We start from the raw sequence: 20836 nt of genomic DNA, 5'->3' as shown, positions 1-20836 counted from the left end.
GTCTGGTGCCCGGAGGCCATTGTTCATCTCCCTTATTATGGAGGAAAAATCCACCTGTCTTTGCTTGAGGCTCCAGAGATCTCCCAGTGTGGGAGTGTGTTGCTCCGGGGGAGGGGGGGTGGGGAGTTGGCAAACCATGGCTCAAGGGTCCATATCTGCCTGGTATCTGCTTTTGTGTATCTGGGAACTAAGAATGGCCTTTACATTTTTTAGAAGTTGTGAAAAAGAAAAAGAATATGTGAGACCCTGTGTATGTGGCATGCAGAGCCTGAAATATTTACTGTCTGGCCCTTCACACAAAAAGTTTCCCCTACTCTGGAGTAATGGTCCTTAAGAACATGCATGAGGTTCACCTGCAGGGCTTCTCAAAACATGGATTATAGGGCCCCATTCCTAGAATGTCTAATTATGCGGGTCTGGGATGGAGCCGGTGAATTTGTATTTCTGGTAATTTCCCAGTGATGCTGATTCTGTCAGTCTGGGGACCACTTTGAAGGACCACTGCTCTAAACAGAAAGGGCCTCCTCCCTGAGGTCAGGGTACCGGCTGCAATTTGATTTTTTCCCCATTTAAAAAAATTAAAATATAATTCACGTGACATAAAATTCATCCTTTTAAAGCGTACAGTTCAGTGGTTTTTAGCATGCTCACGATGTTGTGCAGCTGTCATTACTCTCTAATTCCAGAATATTTTCGTTACCCCTGAAAGAAACTCTGTACTCATTAGTAGTTACTCATTACCCTCATCCCCCAGCCCCTTGCAACCCCTAATTTATCTTCTGTCTCTATGGGTTTACCTATTCTGGACATTTCATGTAGATGGAATCACACAGTATGTGGCCTTCTGTGTCTGACTTTTTTCACTTAGTGTAATATTTTCAAAGTTCATCTATTCTGTAACATGTACAATTTAATTTTGGCTGATGTCTGAGCAGAAAAGTCTGTCTTGGAGCTGGCTTCCTTAGGACAGGAGATCTGCCTTCAGCTTTGCTCATTTCCAAAGGCAAATAGGAAAAACATTACCAGAGCTAGCCAGAGCTTGGAAGCAATTCTATACTGATGTTCTCTCAAGAATCCACAATCTTCTTTCTTTCCCAGCTCCTTAAGCCTCCTGGCATTCCTCCTCTCTTCATAGACAATTACTCTTTTGGAAAAGTCTGGAGTGGATAGTGGTTGCAGTTCAGAAGCAGATTAAAAATAGTTCACTCAAACCGCATCTCAGCTCTATCTTGTAAGGCCTCTCTGCTTTCTTTGATTTGGCTCCTGCGGGATGTGGAAAGAAGTGATTAGGGTGACTAAAATGCCTTGGTGTGAGAAGTGCTAATCCAGACCGAGCAGGGTGTAGTGTTTGTCCTGTCCAGTAGCTCAGTTCAAGCTCTCAGGTAAAGGGAGAAAAGGAAGTCAGGACAAAATTCCCTTCTGTTTTCCAAATTGAAACCATTGGGGTTTCCTAATGATGATGATACCTGGCTTTTTTTTTTTTATTGGAGTATAGTTGATTTACAGTGTTGCATTAGTTTCAGGTGTACAGCAAAGTGAATCAGTTTTAGATATACATATATCCACTCTTTTTTTAGGTTCTTTTCCCATATAGGCCATTACAGAGTATTGAGTAGAGTTCCCTGTGCTATACAGTAGGTTCTTATTAGTTATCTATTTTATATATAGTAGTGTGTATACATCAATCCCAATCTCCCAATTTATCCCTCCCCACCCCTTATCCCCTGGTAACCATAAGTTTGTTTTCTACATCTGTGACTTGACTTCTGTTTTGTACCCTTCTGTTCATTTGTACTCTTTTTTTTAGATTCCACATATAAGCGATGTCATATGGTATTTTTTTTCTTTTTTTTCTTTTTTTGAGTGGCTTGAACAAGAGACATTTATTTTCTCATGTGCTATAAGTCCATAATCAAGGTTCCAGCAAATCTGGTTTCTGGTGAGGGCTCTCTTCTTATTTTTTGTCCCAAAAGTCACTGAGGTATAGTAAAGTTCTTCAATCTTTTTATTTTTTCTTTCTGTTCTTCAAAGTAAATCAATTTAAATAATCTACCTTCAAATTCATTAACTTTTTTTTTTCTTATTTCCATTCTTGTGTTAAACCCATCAGAACTTTTTTTTTCTTTTGTATCAGCTATTGTACTTTCAGTTCTAGAACTTCTAATGATTTTTTTGGTTGTTTTAGTTTTCCTTTCTCTGCTGAGATTCCTCAAATGTTTTCTTATTATATCTATCTTGTCCTTCGAGATTCATACATACTTCCAATAGGTGACAAAGTTTTTCTTAGCTATTTATTTATCTAAATCATCTTGGTGTCAGTTTATGTTTACTAATTTTTCCTGATTATAATATTTTCCTGCTTCTATACGTATCCAGTAATTTTTTACTGTCTGCTTGACATTATGTATGTTAACTTGAAGGCTATTTGGATTATGTTGCCTTCCATTAAAGGGTATTAAATTTTTATGTCATATGGTATTTGTCTTTCCATATCTGACTTACTTCACTCAGTATGACAATCTCTAGGTCCATCCATGTTTCTGCAAATGGCATTATTTTGTTCTTTTTCATGGCTGAGTAATATTCCATTGTGTGTGTGTGTGTGTGTGTGTGTGTGTGTGTGTGTGTGTGTGTGTGTATATCACATCTTCTTTATGCATTCCTCTGTTGATGGACATTTAGGTTGCTTCCATGTCCTGGCTATTGTAAATAGTGCTGCAGTGAACACTGGGGTGCATGTATCTTTTCGAATTATGGTTTCTTTGGGTATGTGCCCAGTAGTGGGATTGCTGGGTCATATGGTAGTTCTATTTTTAGTTTTCTAAGGAACCTCCCTACTGTTCTCCATAGTGGCTGTACCAATTTACATTCCCACCAACAGTGTAGGAGGGTTCCCTTTTCTCCACACCCTCTCCAGCATTTATAATTTGTAGATTTTTTGATGATGGCCATTCTGACCGGTGTGAGGTGATCCCTCATTGTAGTTTTGATTTGCATTTCTCTAATAATTAATGATGTTGAGCATTCTTTCATGTGTTTTTTTGGCCATCTGTGATACCTGGCTTTTATATGGAGGACTTACAACTCCTTGAGGCTGGGATTGAGACCCTGTGCTAAGAAAATAATGTGGTCTCTGCCTAGTACTCAATCTTTTATTCTCCCCTAGGGAGCTGATTGTGGAATGGATGAAATTCTAAGAAATTTAAGACTGGCAAAAGTACTTGCCACCCTGTGCAGCACTTGGGAAAGCAGGATCAAGACAGAGACAGAACCGATTTTTTTCACTCTTACCTGTTTCCCACTTTGCCACCATTTAAGCCAAGAACAAACTTCCTTTGGGCCCAGCTATGGGCTAGACTGGGCTCGGCTCTAAAATGCTTTGGCAGGTTTTTGAGGGGAAATTGGCAGCTACAGGCAGCTGGCTTTTCTGCTGCGGGTCTTCATCTGTTCGTTTATTTTCCCAGTATTGATTGAGCTCACGGTTGGGCCATGTACAGGGTGTAGGGATTTGTTTAAAAAATGAATAAGACCTGGTGTGCCATACAAAAAGCTAAAAATTTAGTCGGAGGGGTCAGGCAGGCAGAAATTATAGATTAGATACACTGTGTAGTAAGTGTTATGTGAATTCAGAAGAAGAAACCAGGGGATGAGAACTAGGAATTTTAAACGGGAAACTGTATGTGTAATGTGTAAATGAAGTTAAATGTATTGTATAGCACAGTTCATTGGGGATCTCTTAACTGTTGGGTGTGAGCAGAATGTGTGGGAAATGTAGTGGCAGTAGGTGAGATAAAGAAGTATGCAGGTGTGAAAAAAAAAATGCAGGGACGAGGGACACAGAAAGGACCACCATATTGATAAGTTCGGACAATAAATACTGTAGGTAGTTGAAGTATTTTGAGAGGGGAAGCCCTGAGACGATAATATTTGGTTTTAGGTGGTAGAACACCCCTGCTGTGACATGTGAGAGAAATTCAAGAGGGAAGAATTAGCAACTGGCAGGACAGCAGGGAGACCGTTTGTATTTAGCCAGAAAATGAGAACATGGATTGAAGCAGTGGGGGTGGATTTCAGAGCTATTTCTGAGGAAGAGTCAATAGAATTTCATCCCTCGAACTTGGGGTGACAAAGCACTGTGCCTCAGGTAAAGATACTATCTCACAGGAATTCAAATTGACCGAAGATACTGCTTGAGCAGTTTGAGAGCAAGAGAGGGACTCTGGTACTGGGGCTGTGCTTAAAGACAAAAGACATCAAAAGCTTTTTAGATTGCAGTTGTCTTTTTTGTTTTTTCCTTTTTCCTTTTTGGCCGTGCCACCCACACAGGACGTGGGATCCTAGGTCCCTGACCAGGAATCAAACCGGGCCCCCTGCATTGGCAGCGTGGAGTCTTAACCACTGGACCACCAGGGAAGTCTCTGCAGTTGTCTTTTTTAAGAGTGCCAGGTTACTTTATAAAAGTAACTTATTTTCCAACACCCTTTAGAATTATCATAGCCCTTTCTTTTTCTTTGCTGAACTGTAGAAATCTAGTACTTCCGCCACATTCAAGATGGTGGCAACAGAATTAGACTTCTCAACTCACGTTTTGGATGGCCCCGCCCCTGATCAGAGCTACTTCCGCCACTCTCTGCGCAGCGGGACGCATTTACGCCGCCTCGTAGCACTCAAGATGGCCCGGCTTCCTCCTACTTTCCATTGGCTGGATTTCTCCGGTTTTCCGTCATCACGAGGGGGCGGGACCTCGATTTGATCGACAGCTGTTTTGACCAATGGACGAAGGGCAAGGGCCAATGAAGCGCTGGAACTGGAGAACCATCCAAGTGTCTGGGAGGGCGTTTGGGCTGGGGCGGGTGGAGCGGAGCCGGAAGCGGGAGGGGAGAGTGAAACAGGAAAAGAAGGGAAGCAGGAAGAAGAGGGAAGAGGAGGAGAGGGAGGAGGAGGAGGGAGGTGGCGGCGCCGTGGCGGAGGAGCAGGAGCAGGAGGGGGATGGAGAGGAGAAGGCTCCTGGGTGGCATGGCGCTCCTGCTCCTCCAGGCGCTGCCCAGCCCCCTGTCAGCCAGGGCTGAACCCCCGCAGGTAAGGGGGAGGGGGTGTCCGGGCCAGGCTGGGGCCTGGGGGGCGTCGAGGCCTGGCTGGAGGGGGCTGAAGGAATGTTGTTGCCAAGAGTTGAGGGGTCCCGAGAGGGGCACCCATGCCTGGAGTGGACAGGATCTAAGGGGGCGTCGGTGTTTAGCTGAGGGACACCTGTGACGGTTTTGGTATCACGGAGGTGGCAGAGGCATGGTGCCAAGCGAGTGAGGGGCCTTTGAGATGGCAGTTAGGTCAGGTGGGCTGGGATGACTGTGACTGGATAGTGGCGCAAGCGGGGTCATGTGGGGCGCATTCGTGTCCTCCAGTGGAGCAGGTCTCCAAGGCAGCGATGCCGCGTGTATGTTTGTGCGGGTAGGGGTACGTGGGTTATTGAGCGGGCCTGAGAGGGAGGAGGGGCTGGCTGAGAGGATATCTATTTCAAGCTGGACCTGGGAAAGTTCCAGGGGCCACTTGGCCCCATTTTTGCTGGTGTTGGAGGCAGGACTCTTGGAAGGCAAGTGAGATGAAGTAGACTGGGATCTCTCAGCAGCAGGGCACACTTGAGCTGTAACAAGCTCTTACTTTCAGGCTGGCTGGCCTGGGGAGCCGGTCACTGATGCTGATCTGGGCCAGCTCTGGGTTTTGAGCAAAAGGTGGTGCTGATGCCAATACGGGCAACAAATGGAGCACCCCAGCTTTTCTTGCTAAGTGGCTTGTGCTGATTTTAGCTCCGGCTGGCATTTCGAAACCCAAATGGGAGCGTTACTCCTGGCGCCAGGTTGGGTGGGGTGCAGTAGGGGGAATCACCCCTCCTTCCCTTCCTTGCATATGGCAAGGCTTTACCGTTCTATTTTCTTCAGTTTCTGTTCCCTTCTGTGTCTTTTCAGAAGGGCATATACAGACATACACAGAGCAAGATGGCAGACTATACAGCTTAGCACTTGAACTTTGTGTTGTGGTCAAGAGTATAAGCAGAATGCCAGCAAAAAGCCTTATCTTTTTTCCTAGGAGTTTATGAGCATCATGTTATGCCCATTAGTATCTTCTATTTAAAACGTTAATTAATTTTTTAAGTGAGATGAACTTTATATAACATAAACTGTTTAAAACCATTTAACCATTTTAAAGTGAACAATTCAGTGGTGTTTAGTGCATTCTCAATATTGAGCAACCACCGCCTCTATCTAGTTCCAAAACATTTTATCACCTGGGGAGAAAACCCTGTACAAGCAGTTCCTCCCTGTTCCCCCTTCCCCCAGCCCTTGGCAACCACCAGTCTGCTTTACATGTCTATGGATTTATCTATTCAGGATATTTCATATAAATGGAATCTTACAATACCTTTTGTATCTGGCTTTTTTTTTTTTTTTTGACCTTTTGTATGTGGCATCTTTCCCTTAGCATAATGTTTCAAGGTTTATCCATGTTGTAGCATGTAATTCATTCCTTTTTATGGCTGAATAATACTCCGTTGTGTTCCATAATTTGTTTATTCATTTATCTGTGGACGTATCATCTGCTTTTCCCAAAGAATATATTTATGTATATTAGAAATAACATGTGAAAGGAATAGAGCTCATTTTCTGTCCCAGTACATTCCTTTTTCTAGGGCTGGGGCTCTTCTGTTTTAGGCTTTGTTGGGGTTCTTTGTTTTCTCAGTTAAAATCATAAACTGGCAAGAGAAATAAATTTCCTTTATTAGAAAAGTTACAAAGCTAAGAAATACAGATGCTGAGAGAACAAAATATAGAACAAACTGTTGCTTTTCCTTTGCACCTGCTCCTTTCTGTAAGTATCTTTAAAGGTGTTTCCAATAACCAATAATTAACATTGCTAGGGGGTTGATTTAAGAACGGTGCAAGCTTTGGAGCCTTTTGAGGTGGGTGCCCTGGGCCTGTGGACTACATCTCCCCATTGGAGAAAAGTGGTTGGCATCTGGTGGGAACCAGATCCATTTCTTTTAGCAGGAAGAAGGATGGAAAGTGGAGGTTCCTTCCCAGGTCATGGAAGCCTGGGACGTGGAGAGAAGGTTTGGGAGGGGATCTTCAGTGTCTTGCCCTAATTGCAACTTGTGGATCACAGACCGTTTTGTTATCATTTCTCTGGCACTTCCGATACTTACTTGGGGGACAGGGTGGCTTTTGTACTTTGTTCCATTTGAATGGATGCTAGCACTGGCCAGCAGCTATTATGTGCTTACAGTTCCTGCAGAGAAGGGAAAGTTTTTGAAATGAGTAGGCTCTCTCCTTCTGACCCCCTTCCCCCTAACACTCCTAACCCCATCTCATAGCCTGTCTCTTTCTCTCGCCGAGTTCTCAATATCTATAGTGAGAATTGTGTTTTGAATTTTAACCTTTGGAATGGAAGTTACTCTATAATTATTAACTCTGAATCCAGCACAATTTAGTCAATTTAGTTTTTGTTTTGTTTTGGTTTTTGTTGATTTTTGGCTTGCAGAAATCAGTGAAGAAAAAAAAATTTAGAGACCATTTTGGCTTAGGATGTATTTCAGGTACTCACTGTCCGTATTTCAACAAGTGGCTTCTAGCTAGCTCCGAATTGAGGAGGAGACTCTGTACTCCTTCTGTATTGAAAATTGTATGGGTACCTCACTGCATTTTTTTCCCTTGAAATGTCTCTATCAAGTACAGTCTTTTTTTTTTAAATTAAAGTATAGTTAATTTACAATGTGTTAATTTCTGGTGTACAGCAGAGTGATTCAGTTTTATATATATGTGTATATGTATGTATATACATATATTCTTTTTCATAATACAATCTTTTTTTTACACATGCATTTAATATCAAATATATGATATTAGGCAGCTTGCTTTCCCTGGTTCCAGCTCTGCACTGGAAGAGTCATTTCTTGCCATCCTGGCCTAAATAAGTTCATCAGTTTAACTCCATTCTGTGATTAGGAACTTAGACTTAATTCTCCTATAGGTTATTGCAACTCAGATGTGATTCGTTGAATCCATAAAGAATAAAAAAGCAATAGAGTCTCCAAACAGTAAGGCCTTGGCATTTGTCTCTTCCAATTAAATTATGATGGAGATATGCGGAGTTTCTTTCTTTCTCTTGTTGGTTAGATTCAACCAGAAAAATCTGACTGTAGTATTTAAAGTAAAGTTTTAGGAGAAATGTCTTTTTCAATAAAGTGATCCAGCCGATGGGCTGGGCGCAAATCTGTAGGGATGCAGTCCTTGCCCTTCCTCTGCCATGCTTAAAACTTTGAGTTGGAAGGGGGCCCTGGTTCATGATATATTTTCTTCCCCCCACACCCTCCAATAGTATACCCCTTCCGCCCCACCTTTACTCACCTCCATTGCCCCAGTTTTCAGTCCAGAAGCCCTGCTCCACTCTTCTTTCCTAAATATGGCATTTCAGTGCGACCACCCTCATTCTTTGTAGAATAGTGGGATATGAGACTTTCAGGTTCTTACCCTCTTTCTTTCACTTTCTTAGCCTGTTTTATACACCAAAGTGAGCAATTGTCTAAAGTTAACACCATGAGTTGCTGTAAATCCTTTGAGTGGAATCCAACAAACATTTACCAAAATGTTCATTCTTTGCAGCAGGCCATTATTATTCCTAGGCACTGGGAACCCTCAAACAAGTAGCAGAATCCCTGTCCTCAAGGAGCTAATAATCCTGTGGGAAAGACAGATAATATACACTGATATGTAATCAAGAGGGATCAATGCTGTAATGGAAGTGCAAGCAAAGGACGGTGGGAACAACCGGCTGGGGCTGGGGGAAGGTGGGGATTTAGGGAAGGTTTCATAGAGAGAGAGGCATTTGGACAGGGCTTTCAAGGTTGATAAGGATAAGTAGGATGTCTGTGGACCAGGAAGGGGGAAAGTTTATTCCGGCATGAAAGAGTGAAAATGGAGCTTTTGGAAGTGGCACATAGTCTGTGGTGGAAGCTTTGCCTGTGGGTGTGCAGAGGACTGTGAGAATAGCTTGAGACTTGAAAGGTGAGCTGCAATTAGACGATAAGGAGGGCTTTTATCCATTTGTCAAAATTCTGCTGACAGTGGAACTTTCTGTGATATTGGAAACCATCTATATCTATGCTGTCCACTTTGTAGCCACGTAGCCACATGTGGCTATTGAGTCCTTGAAATGTGGCTAGGATAACTAAGGAACTGAATTTTTAATTAATTAATTAATTAATTTTTTGGCTGCGTCAGGTTTTATCGCAACTTGCAGGATCTTTTGTTGCGGTGCTGGGCTCTTCCTTGCTGCATGTGGGCTTCTCTCTAGTTGTGGTGCGTGGGCTCAGTAGTAGCCCCTCGGCATGTAGGATCTTAGTTCCCCGACCAGGGATTGAACCCACGTCCCCTGCACTGGAAGGCGGATTCTTAACCACTGGACCACCAGGGAAGTCCCGGAACTGAATTTTTAATGGCATTTAATTTTTTATATCAACTTTATTGAGTTATAATTCACATGCCAAAAGATTCATCCTCTTAAAGTGTACAGAAAATGTTTTTTTAGTGAGTCAGAGGGTTGTGTGACTATCACCACTATCTAATTTTAGAACATTTTCATCACCCCACAAAGAAACCCCATAGCCATTAGCAGCCCTTCCCCATTACACCCCCTCCTCCCCCAGCCCCTACAATCGCTAATCTACTTTCTGTCTCTTTGGACTTGCCCATTCTGGACATTCTGTATAAATGGAATCATACACCATGTGGTCCTTTGTAACTGGCTTCTTTCACTTAGCATAATGTTTTCAAGATTCTTCCATGTTGATGTATTTGTGTATCATCGCATGTATCAGTATTTCATTCCTTTTTATGGCCGATTAATATTCAGTTGCATGAAGGTACCACATTTTATTTATCCATTCATCAGTTGATGGACATTTGAGCTGTGTTCCCTTTTGGGCTATTGTGAATAATGCTGCTATGGACATGTGTGTACAAGTTTTTGTGTAGACATGTATGTTTTCATTTCTCGGATATATACCTAATAGTGGAATTGCTGGGTCATATGATAACTCTATGTGGAACCTTTTGAGGAACTGCCAGACTGTTTTCCAAAGTGGTATGATATTCAGTTTTTAATTTAAAGTAAATAGCTACGTGTGACTACTGACTACCTGTTAGACAATGCAGATCTAACTGTTTTCCAGTGTGGAGGTGGAATATAGTTTAATGTAGTGGTGACGTCATGGGCTGTGGGGGCAGATTACCTGAGTTCCAGACTTGATTCTTCTACTTACTATCCTTGAGCAAGTTACTTTAACCTCTTTGTGTCTCAGTTTCCTCATCTATAAAATGGGAATAATAATAGCACGTACTTTAGGGACTTCCCTGGTGGCACAGTGGTTAAGAATCCACCTGCCAATGCAGGGGACACGGGTTCGAGCCCTGGTCTGGGAAGATCCCACATGCCACGGAGCAACTGAGCCCGTGCACCACAACTACTGAGCCTGTGCTCTAGAGCCCGCAAGCCACAACTACAGAGCCCACATGCCACAAATACTGAAGCCCGCACACCTAGAAACCGTGCTCCGCAGCAAGAGAAGCCACCGCCAAGAGAAGCCCGATGCACCGCAACAAAGAGTAGCCCCCACTCGCTGCAACTAGAGAAAGCCTGAACGCAGCAATGAAGACCCAACACAGCCTAAATAAATAAAAGTAGCACGTACTTTATAGGTTTGTTGGGACCTGAAAAGACATATATGTAAAGCTTTTGGAATATGCTTCATGGTTATTAAATATAATAATACTTATCACTGCTATTCTTATTGGTGGTCCTCAAGAGTGCATTGTGGTTGGTAAGTTAGTGTCAACTCTCAAACTAGGTTCAGAAACTGAGATTTGGGGAGTTTGGAAGTGACTTCCTCGATTCTGTTCTATATCTGAGTTTAGGTTTGTCCCTGTGATCTTTTACCTATGTAGGTAACTCTTCATGGTGAACCTATGTAGAATAGTGGTTCTCAACTGGAGACAATTTTGCCCCTGCCTGAGGACATTTGTCAGTGTTTGGAAACATTTTTGATTGTCGTAACTCAGGAGCACTACTGGCATCTGTTGTATGTAGGCCAGGGGTGCTGCTAAATGTCCTCAGGGTAGTCCCCCACAACAAAGAATTGTCCTCCCCAAAATGTCAGTAGCGCCAAGGTGGAGAAACCCTTGTGTGGTACCTGCTATCCCCTTACCAGCTCCTGCCCAGTATCGTGGGACTTGAGGTCAGCCTTCCTATGAAAAGATGTGTGTGAAATAACCTGACGACAAATTTCAGGTGGGACAGTTTAAAGCTTTAGTGTTCTGAATCCTGATGTATCAGATTTGTTGACATGTGTTACCACTCAGCTCATCATCGTCAGCCAACATCAACTATTTTGACAAAAGCACATTTTTTTAGTCTGTGGTTCAGTAAGCAGGTGAGCCTCCCTAAGTCACCCCATCTTAAACCTTCTTTCCTCTCACTTTGGTCTGCCTTTGTGGTTTCACTTTAAGAACGTTTGTTTTCGTCCCAGTGAAAGCCTGATGGCCAGTCACTTTCTTTTCTGTGTCCTCCATGGTCCCACCACCAATCTGAACTGAGCCATGTTCTTAGAACTTTTTCCTTTCCTCATTCCAGATCTTGGCTCTCCTCTCATTTTCGGCTTCACGAATGTTAGTTTGTTCTCACACACGCTCAGCCTGCAGCAACCGTTAGATGTTCTCAGGTCGCCACGAGGGAAGCTGACGGTCCTGGATCTTACCAGAGCTGTGTCTGGAGGAGAACCCTCTCTTCCAGGTCCCAGGATGCCCCTCATCTGGGTGCTGGGCACAAGCTGGCTACTCTGTGGGTGCTGTGGGTAACTTAGATGGCTTTGGATTCAGAATTCCGACAGCCTTTTGAATGCCTGGCCATCCGTACACCTGAGGGCCTCTTTCTTTCTTGCCTTAAGTTGCTGGACTGATGTTTGAGGGACCATCAGGACCAGGTGGGTTCATTCCTTGCCCTGCCACCCCAACTGTGGGCCCTGCTGGGGCCACCGATCCCACTATAACCGCACAGACAGAGCAGCCACTGGGTGGCAGGGAACGGCGACAGCGGGTCTTGGTGACCTGTCCCCTCAGCCGCATACAACAGTCAGGCTGAGGTCTGCCAGTGGGCACCTCCCTTTTGGCCCATCCTTTGACGTTCCACTAGGTGGAGCAAAGTCTGGCCAAAAACCCACATGCAAATGTGGAAACCACAAACAAAGAAATACAAATAAATCCAGAACATTGCAACATGGGAGGTAAGGAAAAGGGAAACAAGTCTCATCCTATTGAATTCTGCCGCTTGTTGATACAATTCTGGGCTTTCCCAGTGTGTGGGAATTAAAGTAGGTCATCCTCTCAGACTTGTAAGTCTTGCCTGGATGGGGTTTTTGGGGTTTTGGGGATACTTTCGCTTACTCAGCTACATTCCCATAGCTGGATTTATTTACTTTTGGTTTTCATCTTTCCATACTTTCTTCTGTGGGAAAGCAGATGAGCTGTATATCTTCTGTTCCTGGTGCCGTCGTCACCCTCATAGAGCCACGGCTCGGTTTTGATTCACGATCTTAGGTGTTTTAAAGAATTTAAACTTGTTTTGGAAGAGATGAGAGTGAATGTAAGATGTTACAAGAATATTTGTGGTTTGGAAGGGTGGATCCTAGAGTGAAGTTATCAAAACATTTCTGTTTTGATTTTTAAATATGGAGCAAGACAGATCTTACATTGTAACACTGTTTTGTTACACATTATTGCAGATCAGAGACACACGCGGTGCATGGAGAAAATAATCATATTTTTCAAAATTGTACATACTGCTTTTTGTTCGCCGTTTAAAAATTAATCTTCCTCATCTAAAATTCCACCTGGCAGTTTCACTCCAATCGTATCAAAACCCAACCAAACACAGACACAATGAAAAACACCATAGCTTAGTTTATTGATCAGATTTACACTTTTGTGGTTTATTTGGGAGAGAAAGTTAATATTTGGCTTTCTACACTGGGACGTTGGAGCACGGTAGCTCTTTGGGACTTGAATATAGAGTCGAACAGTGTGAGAAGTTCATCCTGTGTACTTCTTTTTTTCTTGAGTCCCTTGTCTTTAAATATGCAAATCCCCTTGCTGCTGTTGCTGTGGGTGGGAGCTGGGAGCGGAAAACCTGCACCGGCCTGATTTCGCATAAGGACCAATCTGGCTGTCTCTCCAATCCCTTTCTTAGACCCGATTGCTGCTTTTCTTTGGACTTTGAGGTACCTTTTACCTTTTCACATCAGTTTTTAATTACACAAAAATAACACACGCTCATAACAATGGTAAATAATAGAGAAATACAAAAATACTTAGAGGAAAAAGTGAAAGTTTGTGGTTTGTGTATTTTTGGTTTTTCTGCTTGTGCTGCAAATTTATAGATATAGTAATATAACTCCTATGTATAAACTTACATCCACACACATATAAAATACATAAAGTTGTTGGTATGGGTAGGGTTCTTAATTTTCTTTTATTTGTTTTTAAAGCAAAAATGGGATAATTTATATGTAGTACTTTAACAACATGCACCTTTTTTTAAAACCTTAATATATTGTAGACTTCTTTTCATATTGCATATATGCCTCTGATTTTTTTTTAATGCCTGTAATTGCTTTAGACCATGATTTATTTGACTACCCCTCCATAAATGAACATACATTGTGTCCAAGGTATTGCCATTTCAAGCTGTGCTGCAGTGAACATTGTTGCACTTATTTCTTTCTGCAGTTTGCTAGATTCCTAGAAGTGGAACTGGGGACTGTGGGATTATAGGGTATGTACATTTGGAATTTGGGGCCAGTAGTGCCAAGTTGCTCCCCCAAACGGCTTTATCAGTTCACATTCCCATCAGTAGGGTATGCTCACTTCCCCACACACATGTGAACATCATTTCTTCACCTGCACCCTCTGCTTATCCTTGAAGATGTGCCTTCTGACTCTTAACATGGGCACCTGGGGAACATTTCAGTTTACTTTCTCAAAAGCCTATAGTTCTCTAACTGGCTTAGCTTCCAGTCTCCCTGTCTGCAAACTGGTTGCTCCCTTTGCTGTGGAGTAGGATTCACACAAGAGCAGTGAGCCTCTAGCCAGAGGAGGGTAGAAATGCCTGCCCATGTGCTGAAGGAAGTGGTTTGTGGTCCCCTGGAAGATGTCAAGCAGGTGGCCTGGAGCTGTTGGCCAATTGCTGTGTGGTACACAAGTCTAATTTCATGCCCGAACTACCACCCCTCCGTGGTGGTCATCCCAGAAGAGACGCCTGGAAGTGGCATTGCTGAGAGTGCAGACTCTGGAGCCAGACTGCCTCCATATAACCTTGGACTAGTTAGTTAACTCAGTATCCTCATCTGTAAAATGGGTTAATAGCACCTAGCCTGTAGGGTTATTGTGAGGGTTAACTGAGTTAATACTTGTAAAGCACTTAGAGCAGTGCCTGCCACATAGTAATTGGCAAATGTTAGCCCTTGTTGTTGTTGTTGTTATTAATTATTTTAGCTCTGGGGAACTTTAAGGCTTCCCTATTCCCTTACTGACCCAAGGTTTGTTTTCAGTGGAGGAATTTAAGAATATATTTTGGTTCACTTCTTGTCCAAAATGCACGTGAATCACTTTCCATATCATCAGCCTTGGTGATCAGATGAGAGGTGTTTTTTCAACAACTATTTTCTAATAATAAGGTATGAAATCATTTATTCTTAGAGCAGGTAAGTTAGGATATATGCTATTATTCTGATACACGCACCACTGCAGCCTCTTGAGTGAGGAAAAGCGTGGGGGGTTGTGGTTTGTCGTTCATTCTGACCACAGTGCTGCCACACGCAGATCTGTCTGCTCTCAGCACACAGTGTACTGTACCGAGCTGAGGGAGTCGCTGGGGCTTCTTGACACCTGTCCCCAACCTCCATTTGGTACTTCCTGTTCTGAGGTGAGGATGGTTTCTGAGGCTTTTTTTTTTCTTTTTTGTAATACAGCTTTATTGAGATATAATTCACATACCATAAAATTCACTCTTTTAGAGTATACAATTTAGTGGGTTCAAGTGTATTCACAAGTTTGGACCACCTCACCACTAGCTAATTTCAGAACGTTTTCATCACCCCCAAAAGAAATACTGTATCAGCAGTCATTCCCCCTCTCCCTGCCCCATCCCCCAAGTCCCTGGCAACCAGTAATCTGCTTTCTGTCTCTATTTGCCCATTATGGACATTTCATGTAAATGGAATCATATACCATGTGCTATTTTGTGAGTGCCTTCTTTCACTTAGCATAGTGTTTTCAAGGTTCATCCATGTTGTGACATGTATCACTATGTCATTCCTTTTTATGGCTGATTAATATTCCTTTGTATGGTTGTAACACATTTAGTCCTCAATTGATGGATATTTGGGCTTTTTCCACTTGGGGGCTATTATGAATAATGCTGCTTTGAACATGAATATACAGTTTTTGAGTGGACATATGTTTTCATTCTCATGGGTATACACTTAGAAGCAGAATTGCTGGGTCATATCGTCACTCTATGTTTAACTTCTGAGGAACTGCCAGACTGTTTTCCATAGTGGCTGCACCATTATATATCCCCGCTAGGAATGTATGAGGGTTTCAGTTTCTCCACATCCTCGTCAATACTGTCTTTTTAAAAATCATAACCATCCTAGTGGGTGTGAAGTAGTATCCCACTGTGGTTTTGATTTGTATTTCCCTAATAACTAGTAATGTTGAACATCTTTATGTGTTCTTTTTTTGTTTGTTTTTTGGGTTTTTTTTTTTGGTTTGTTTGTTTGTTTTTTGGTTTTTTTTGGCCACGCCATGCAGCATGTAGGATCTTAGTTCCCCGAACAGGGATTGAACCCCTGCCCCCTGCATTGGAAGCTCAGAGTCTTAACCACTGGGCTGCCAGGGAAGTCCCCTTTTTGCGTTCTTATTGGCCATTTGTATATATTCTTTGGAGAAATGCCTATTCAATCCTTTGTTTGTTTTAAAGGCCCTTATCTGACTGACAGGACAGTGGTCTTCCCATGGAATCCCAGTGAGTGACTGTCCAAGGGGAGGTTTTCCTTTAAACTAGACTTTGTCAGGGCTCTGGCACTCTAGACCTAGCCATGCTAACATCTCTTCTCATGACCCTGGACCAATTACTTTACCTCTCTGAGCCTTCATTACTTCTATCAGCATCTCCCAGAGACAGCTCCGAGGCAGCCATTTCTGCTGTAAGAGGAAGAGGCCCTCGTGGTCACAGAAGTCTACCATTTCTTGTGGAGATTCATGATGCATGTGCTTTACAGTTAAGCCTCTGAAGAGTCTCACAGTTAAGAAGCGTATATGAATCCCTTATCAGATAAATGATTTGCAAATATTTCCTCCCAATCTTTTTTTTTTCACTTTCTTGATGGTGTCCTTTGAAGTACAGCTGTTTTTAATTTTGATGAATTCCAGTTTGTGTTTTTCTTTTGTTGCTTGAGCTTTTGGTGTTCCCTATTTGTTTTAAGGGCTCTGTAAAGCTTAATATTATTTAGGGTCAAAAATGGACATTATTCAGAATAGAATCCTTTAATTTTTTTTTTATTATGGAGCATTTTAAACATTTACAAAAAAAAGAGAATGGTATAATGAACCAGCTTGTACCCATCTCCCAACTTCAGCAATGTAGTGTCTTGGCCAGTCTTGTTTTATCTATACTGTATCCACTTTCACTTCCATTTGTCCCCAGTGAAATTATTTTGAAGCAAATTTCAGACTTCATATCATCTCAACCATAAATAGTTCTGTTTGAATCTCTAAAAGATAAAAGGACTATGTTCCCGAACATAACCACCCTCCCATATCACACCCTAAAAAACTGACAATAATTCCTTAATGTTACAGGAGAGGATCTTGTGTGTGAGAATTTAATTTGTATCTAGGGGTAAAAATACTATTAGAAAATTCAGCTAATTATGATAGTTATTCAGTTTTCGTGAGTAATTAACCCTGTGTCACACTACTTTAAAAAAGTTACTCCCCAGTGACACGCTTCAATCCTATGAGTATCAAAAGTGCTCTTCCAACCCCAGCTTTTTCTTTTTTAGTTGAACAGGTCTAGTGGTGAAGTTTTAATCATGGCAGCCCGCTCCCCCCTTTTTCCCTCTCAAAACTTTTTTTTTTTTTTGGACACATATCCATTTCCAACCTCTGCCCAGTATATAAAGTGAAAGATTAACTTATGACTTTTGCCCTCAATTTCTAGTGTAGGGAGAATTTTTGGAAAAATCCTGTTCTTATCTGAGATTGCACAAATGTTCAGAGGAACCTGGGAAAATGAGGAGACCCTGTTTGCGTATCTTCTCTTTCAGCTCTCCAGGGCCTAGGCTGGGTGTCCCCATCCCGTGTCTGGCTGACCATGCCCGCCCTCAAGGTACAGTATTGGCGGCGGGGGGTGGGGGGGCGCGGGGGGTGGGGGGGGTGTCTCACGGCTAATGAGCAACGCTGCTGAGGGAGAGATGGAACATAGAATTTGGAGGCTGAAAGACACCGTAGAGATAATGATGCTATGAACAGATGTTCAGTAAGAGAGGCTGTGCTGTTTGAAATGTAGGAGATTTAGGGTTGAACAGGCTTCTTAACTGTGGGACCCTTCAGAGGCTTAACTGTAAAGCACATGCATCGTGAATCTCCAAAAGGGTCAGTAAACTTCTTTAACCATGTGAGCCTCTTATCGCAGAAATGGCTGCCTCGGAGCGGTCTCTGGGTGATGCTGATAAAAGTAATGAAGGCTCAGAGAGGTGAAGTAATTGGCCCAGGGTCATGAGAATAGGTGGTAGCATGGTAGAGTGCCAGAGCCCTGACAGAGTCTAGCTTAAAGGAAAATCTGCCCCTAGGCAGTCAATCACTGGGGTTCCATGGGAAGACCTCTGCCTCTTCAGTCAGAAACCCTAGGTCTAGTCCTAGGTCAACTCACATTTCCAGACCAGTGTACTGCCTGGCAAGTGGGGATGGTGACTGCCTGGCCCTATCACCAGCTGATATAAGGAACAATGAAAAGGGATGTGAAAGTAGTTTATAAACCTTGAGATCTCTGCAAGGATGATGCTTTATTGTGTCTCTCATTGGTTAGTGCCACCTTTTCTATAACACTCGGAATCCCCTGATGGTCCAGTGGTTAGGACCCTGTGCTCCTACTTTCGAGGGCCTGGGTTCAATCCCTGGTCGGGGAACTAAGATCCCACAAGCTGCACGGTGCGGCCGAAAAAAAAGAAAAATGTAATTCTCAGTAATACTGAGCACATCTTGCCAAGAACGTGCATCTTGAGAAAAGTGAAGGACTTTGGAACGTTGGATCTAAAATATAAGATATTGGCACCTGCTACTTCTTTTCAGGGAGGGACAGTGACTTGTGCTGACTTCTTGCTGTGATGGGGGATGCTTTCTCAAAGGCCCTTCCAGCGTTTTCCCCCTACGCTTTCTGCTTATAGAGCAGGGTCTTCCTGCCCACTTCTGCTTTGCTATAGTGCTTTCTTCACGATTTGGACCCCGGGTCAAGGTGTTTTTGAAGTCGGTTTACTTACTGCTGTCATCCTGTGTTGCCTCACTCTCTGCGGCCTGGGAATCCAGGGTTCAGGTGTGGCCCGTGGTTGGGTGTAATGTGATGAAAGGTCCGGCGTCCCTGCCTCTGGTGTGATTCCCTCTACAGTTTCACCACCTTCAGTCATCATTTTACTTGGGGTGTGGATGTGCATGTTCCAGACGTTTCCCCACTCCCTACAGCTTATGGGAGGGATAAGTTGTCATAAAGTTTTCCGCTGGTATTTTTGACCATGAAATCTTAGACCTGGAGTAGATTTGGCTACCGAACAGCCTAAGGAAAGAGGAGGTAATATTTGATATACATAAGATCCAGGAACTGAGGGAAGGCCTAGTGCCAGGAGCTGTGTTTCCAACTAGGCCTTATTAAGTTTCACAATCCTTTAAGCAAAAAAAGGCGACTTCCAGGTGTTGCTAATGGAGTTTCTGGTGAATGGGAGGCAAAACCAGAAGCCGCTTCATCCCATTCCCCATAAAGGAAAAACTGTCACGGGGGCGTTAGATCACGTCCCAGCTCTGCCTTGAGGAAGGCAGTTTTGCTTTTGAGATGGCTTAAGTGCTTTAAATTCCTCAGCTGAGAAATTAGATAGCGAGAGGGTTTCGCAATCCCTTCATCAAGCCTCGTGAGCTCAGAGTACCATCCAGGTGCACTCCTTATCTCTTAGCTGTTTTACAGGTTTCTGTGACCAGAAGAAGTCTCCTGCCCAAATGTTTGGGGATTTAGCGGCATTAGCTTCATTTTTACCGTCTTCTCTTTAGTCATCAATTCTCTTCATCCATGTAACCAGTTTTTCTTGAGGGCCTGCTTTGTGTGAGGCATTACTTGGTACTGTGAGGGACACAGAAATGAAAGTTACCCATGTTGCCCTTAAGTTGCTTATACTATAGAAGAGGAGATAGGCCTGAGAATAAATAACTTTGCTGAATTTATTAGCACATGAAAGAGTGAGTGGTACTACCAAATGTAAAATAGATAGCTAGTGGGAAGCAGCCGCATAGCACAGGGAGATCAGCTCAGTGTTTTGTGACCATCTAGAGGGGTGGGATAGGGAGGGTGGGAGGGAGACGCAAGAGGGAGGAGATATGGGGATATATGTATATGTATAGCTGATTCACTTCGTTATAAAGCAACAACTAACACACCGTTGTAAAGCAATTATACTCCAATAAAGATGTGAAGAAAAAAAAAGAGTGGATTTTCCTATAAAATCACAACCAAGATGATCTCTCGCTGGAGAGTGTGCACACTTGCTCTTATGACTTTGCACCCAGGGGGCCCGGAGCTGCTTCCAGGACTTAGAGTTGAGGTACCTTTAATAAAATGACCATGATGTTAGCCCTTTCCTTGGGCCTACCACCATTGCACCAAAAGTGGAGTCTCTCTCTATCCTGCCCTAAATTTAAATATAAGTGAAAGATGAAATCAGATTTAGTGGAGACCTTGAAGACTAATTTTCCTAAATGGAGTTCTCTTTCCAAGTTACATGTGAGAGTGTATCATGTAGTTGGTGTGACCTAGGTACCCCCCCCCCTTTTTTTCTTATTCCGATCTTTGGTTTAGAGAGCAATTTGTGAGGAGATGTGAAATATTTCTGGGGACAGCCCTGAGTTGTAGCTTGCTGATTTTCATGTAATTCTTGGCTACTTGACAGTTTGGTGAACAGTTTTCAGGGCAGGAAAAATGAACCTAGCATTTTGGTATAAAAGCAAACAAGGCTTCTGTTGTACTTGATAAAGCTAAAGTTGCAGATCCAGCAACAGCGCACTTAACCATCAGTGACAGCCCCCTGTCAGTGGTGAGTTTCGGAGACCCCTGGACTCTCCAGAGAGGGCAGTAAATGTTTATCCATGAAGGTGATAAATATCAGTGGGGTGATTGATTGTCAGCAGTAAAGGACTTTCTTGTTAGGGGGCAGAGAAGCAAGAGGCAGAAGCCTTAGGAAGCTGCTGTAAACTGGTTTCAGCTTCTGCTACTTTGATTCTTCTCTCTTTTTATTTTTATTTAAAAAAATTTTTTTTTAAAGTTTATTTGTTGTGATTGTTTATGAGATATTTCTATATATATATTTTAATTTATTTTATTTATTTTTGGCTGCGTTGGGTCTTCATCTCTGCTCACGGGCTTTCTCTAGTTGCGGCGAGCAGGGGCTACTCTTTGCTGCGTTGCGAGGGCTTCTCAC

General features: G+C 42.9%; 1 protein-coding gene across 3 annotated transcripts in view; it reads left to right on the top strand.

The window, feature by feature from the left end:
• The first annotated feature begins 4907 nt into the window (after positions 1 to 4907).
• Positions 4908 to 20836, top strand: part of WBP1L (WW domain binding protein 1 like) — a 58163-nt gene continuing 42234 nt past the window's right edge. Inside the window, exons 1-2 of one of the 3 annotated variants that reach the window (XM_061199235.1) lie at positions 4908 to 5079; positions 17429 to 17490. In XM_061199235.1, coding sequence (XP_061055218.1) covers positions 17476 to 17490 — 15 coding nt within the window. In that variant the 5' untranslated portion in view covers positions 4908 to 5079; positions 17429 to 17475. Of the gene's footprint in view, positions 5080 to 13235; positions 13319 to 17428; positions 17491 to 20836 lie in introns of those variants that run through there. The other 2 variants (XM_061199296.1, XM_061199196.1) reach the window with 2 other exon arrangements.

Source organism: Eubalaena glacialis, chromosome 1 (genome assembly GCF_028564815.1).
Source record: "Eubalaena glacialis isolate mEubGla1 chromosome 1, mEubGla1.1.hap2.+ XY, whole genome shotgun sequence".
Taxonomy (NCBI): domain Eukaryota; kingdom Metazoa; phylum Chordata; class Mammalia; order Artiodactyla; family Balaenidae; genus Eubalaena; species Eubalaena glacialis.
Note: the sequence above shows the minus strand (reverse complement) of the source record. Positions and strands in the feature narration are given on the sequence as shown.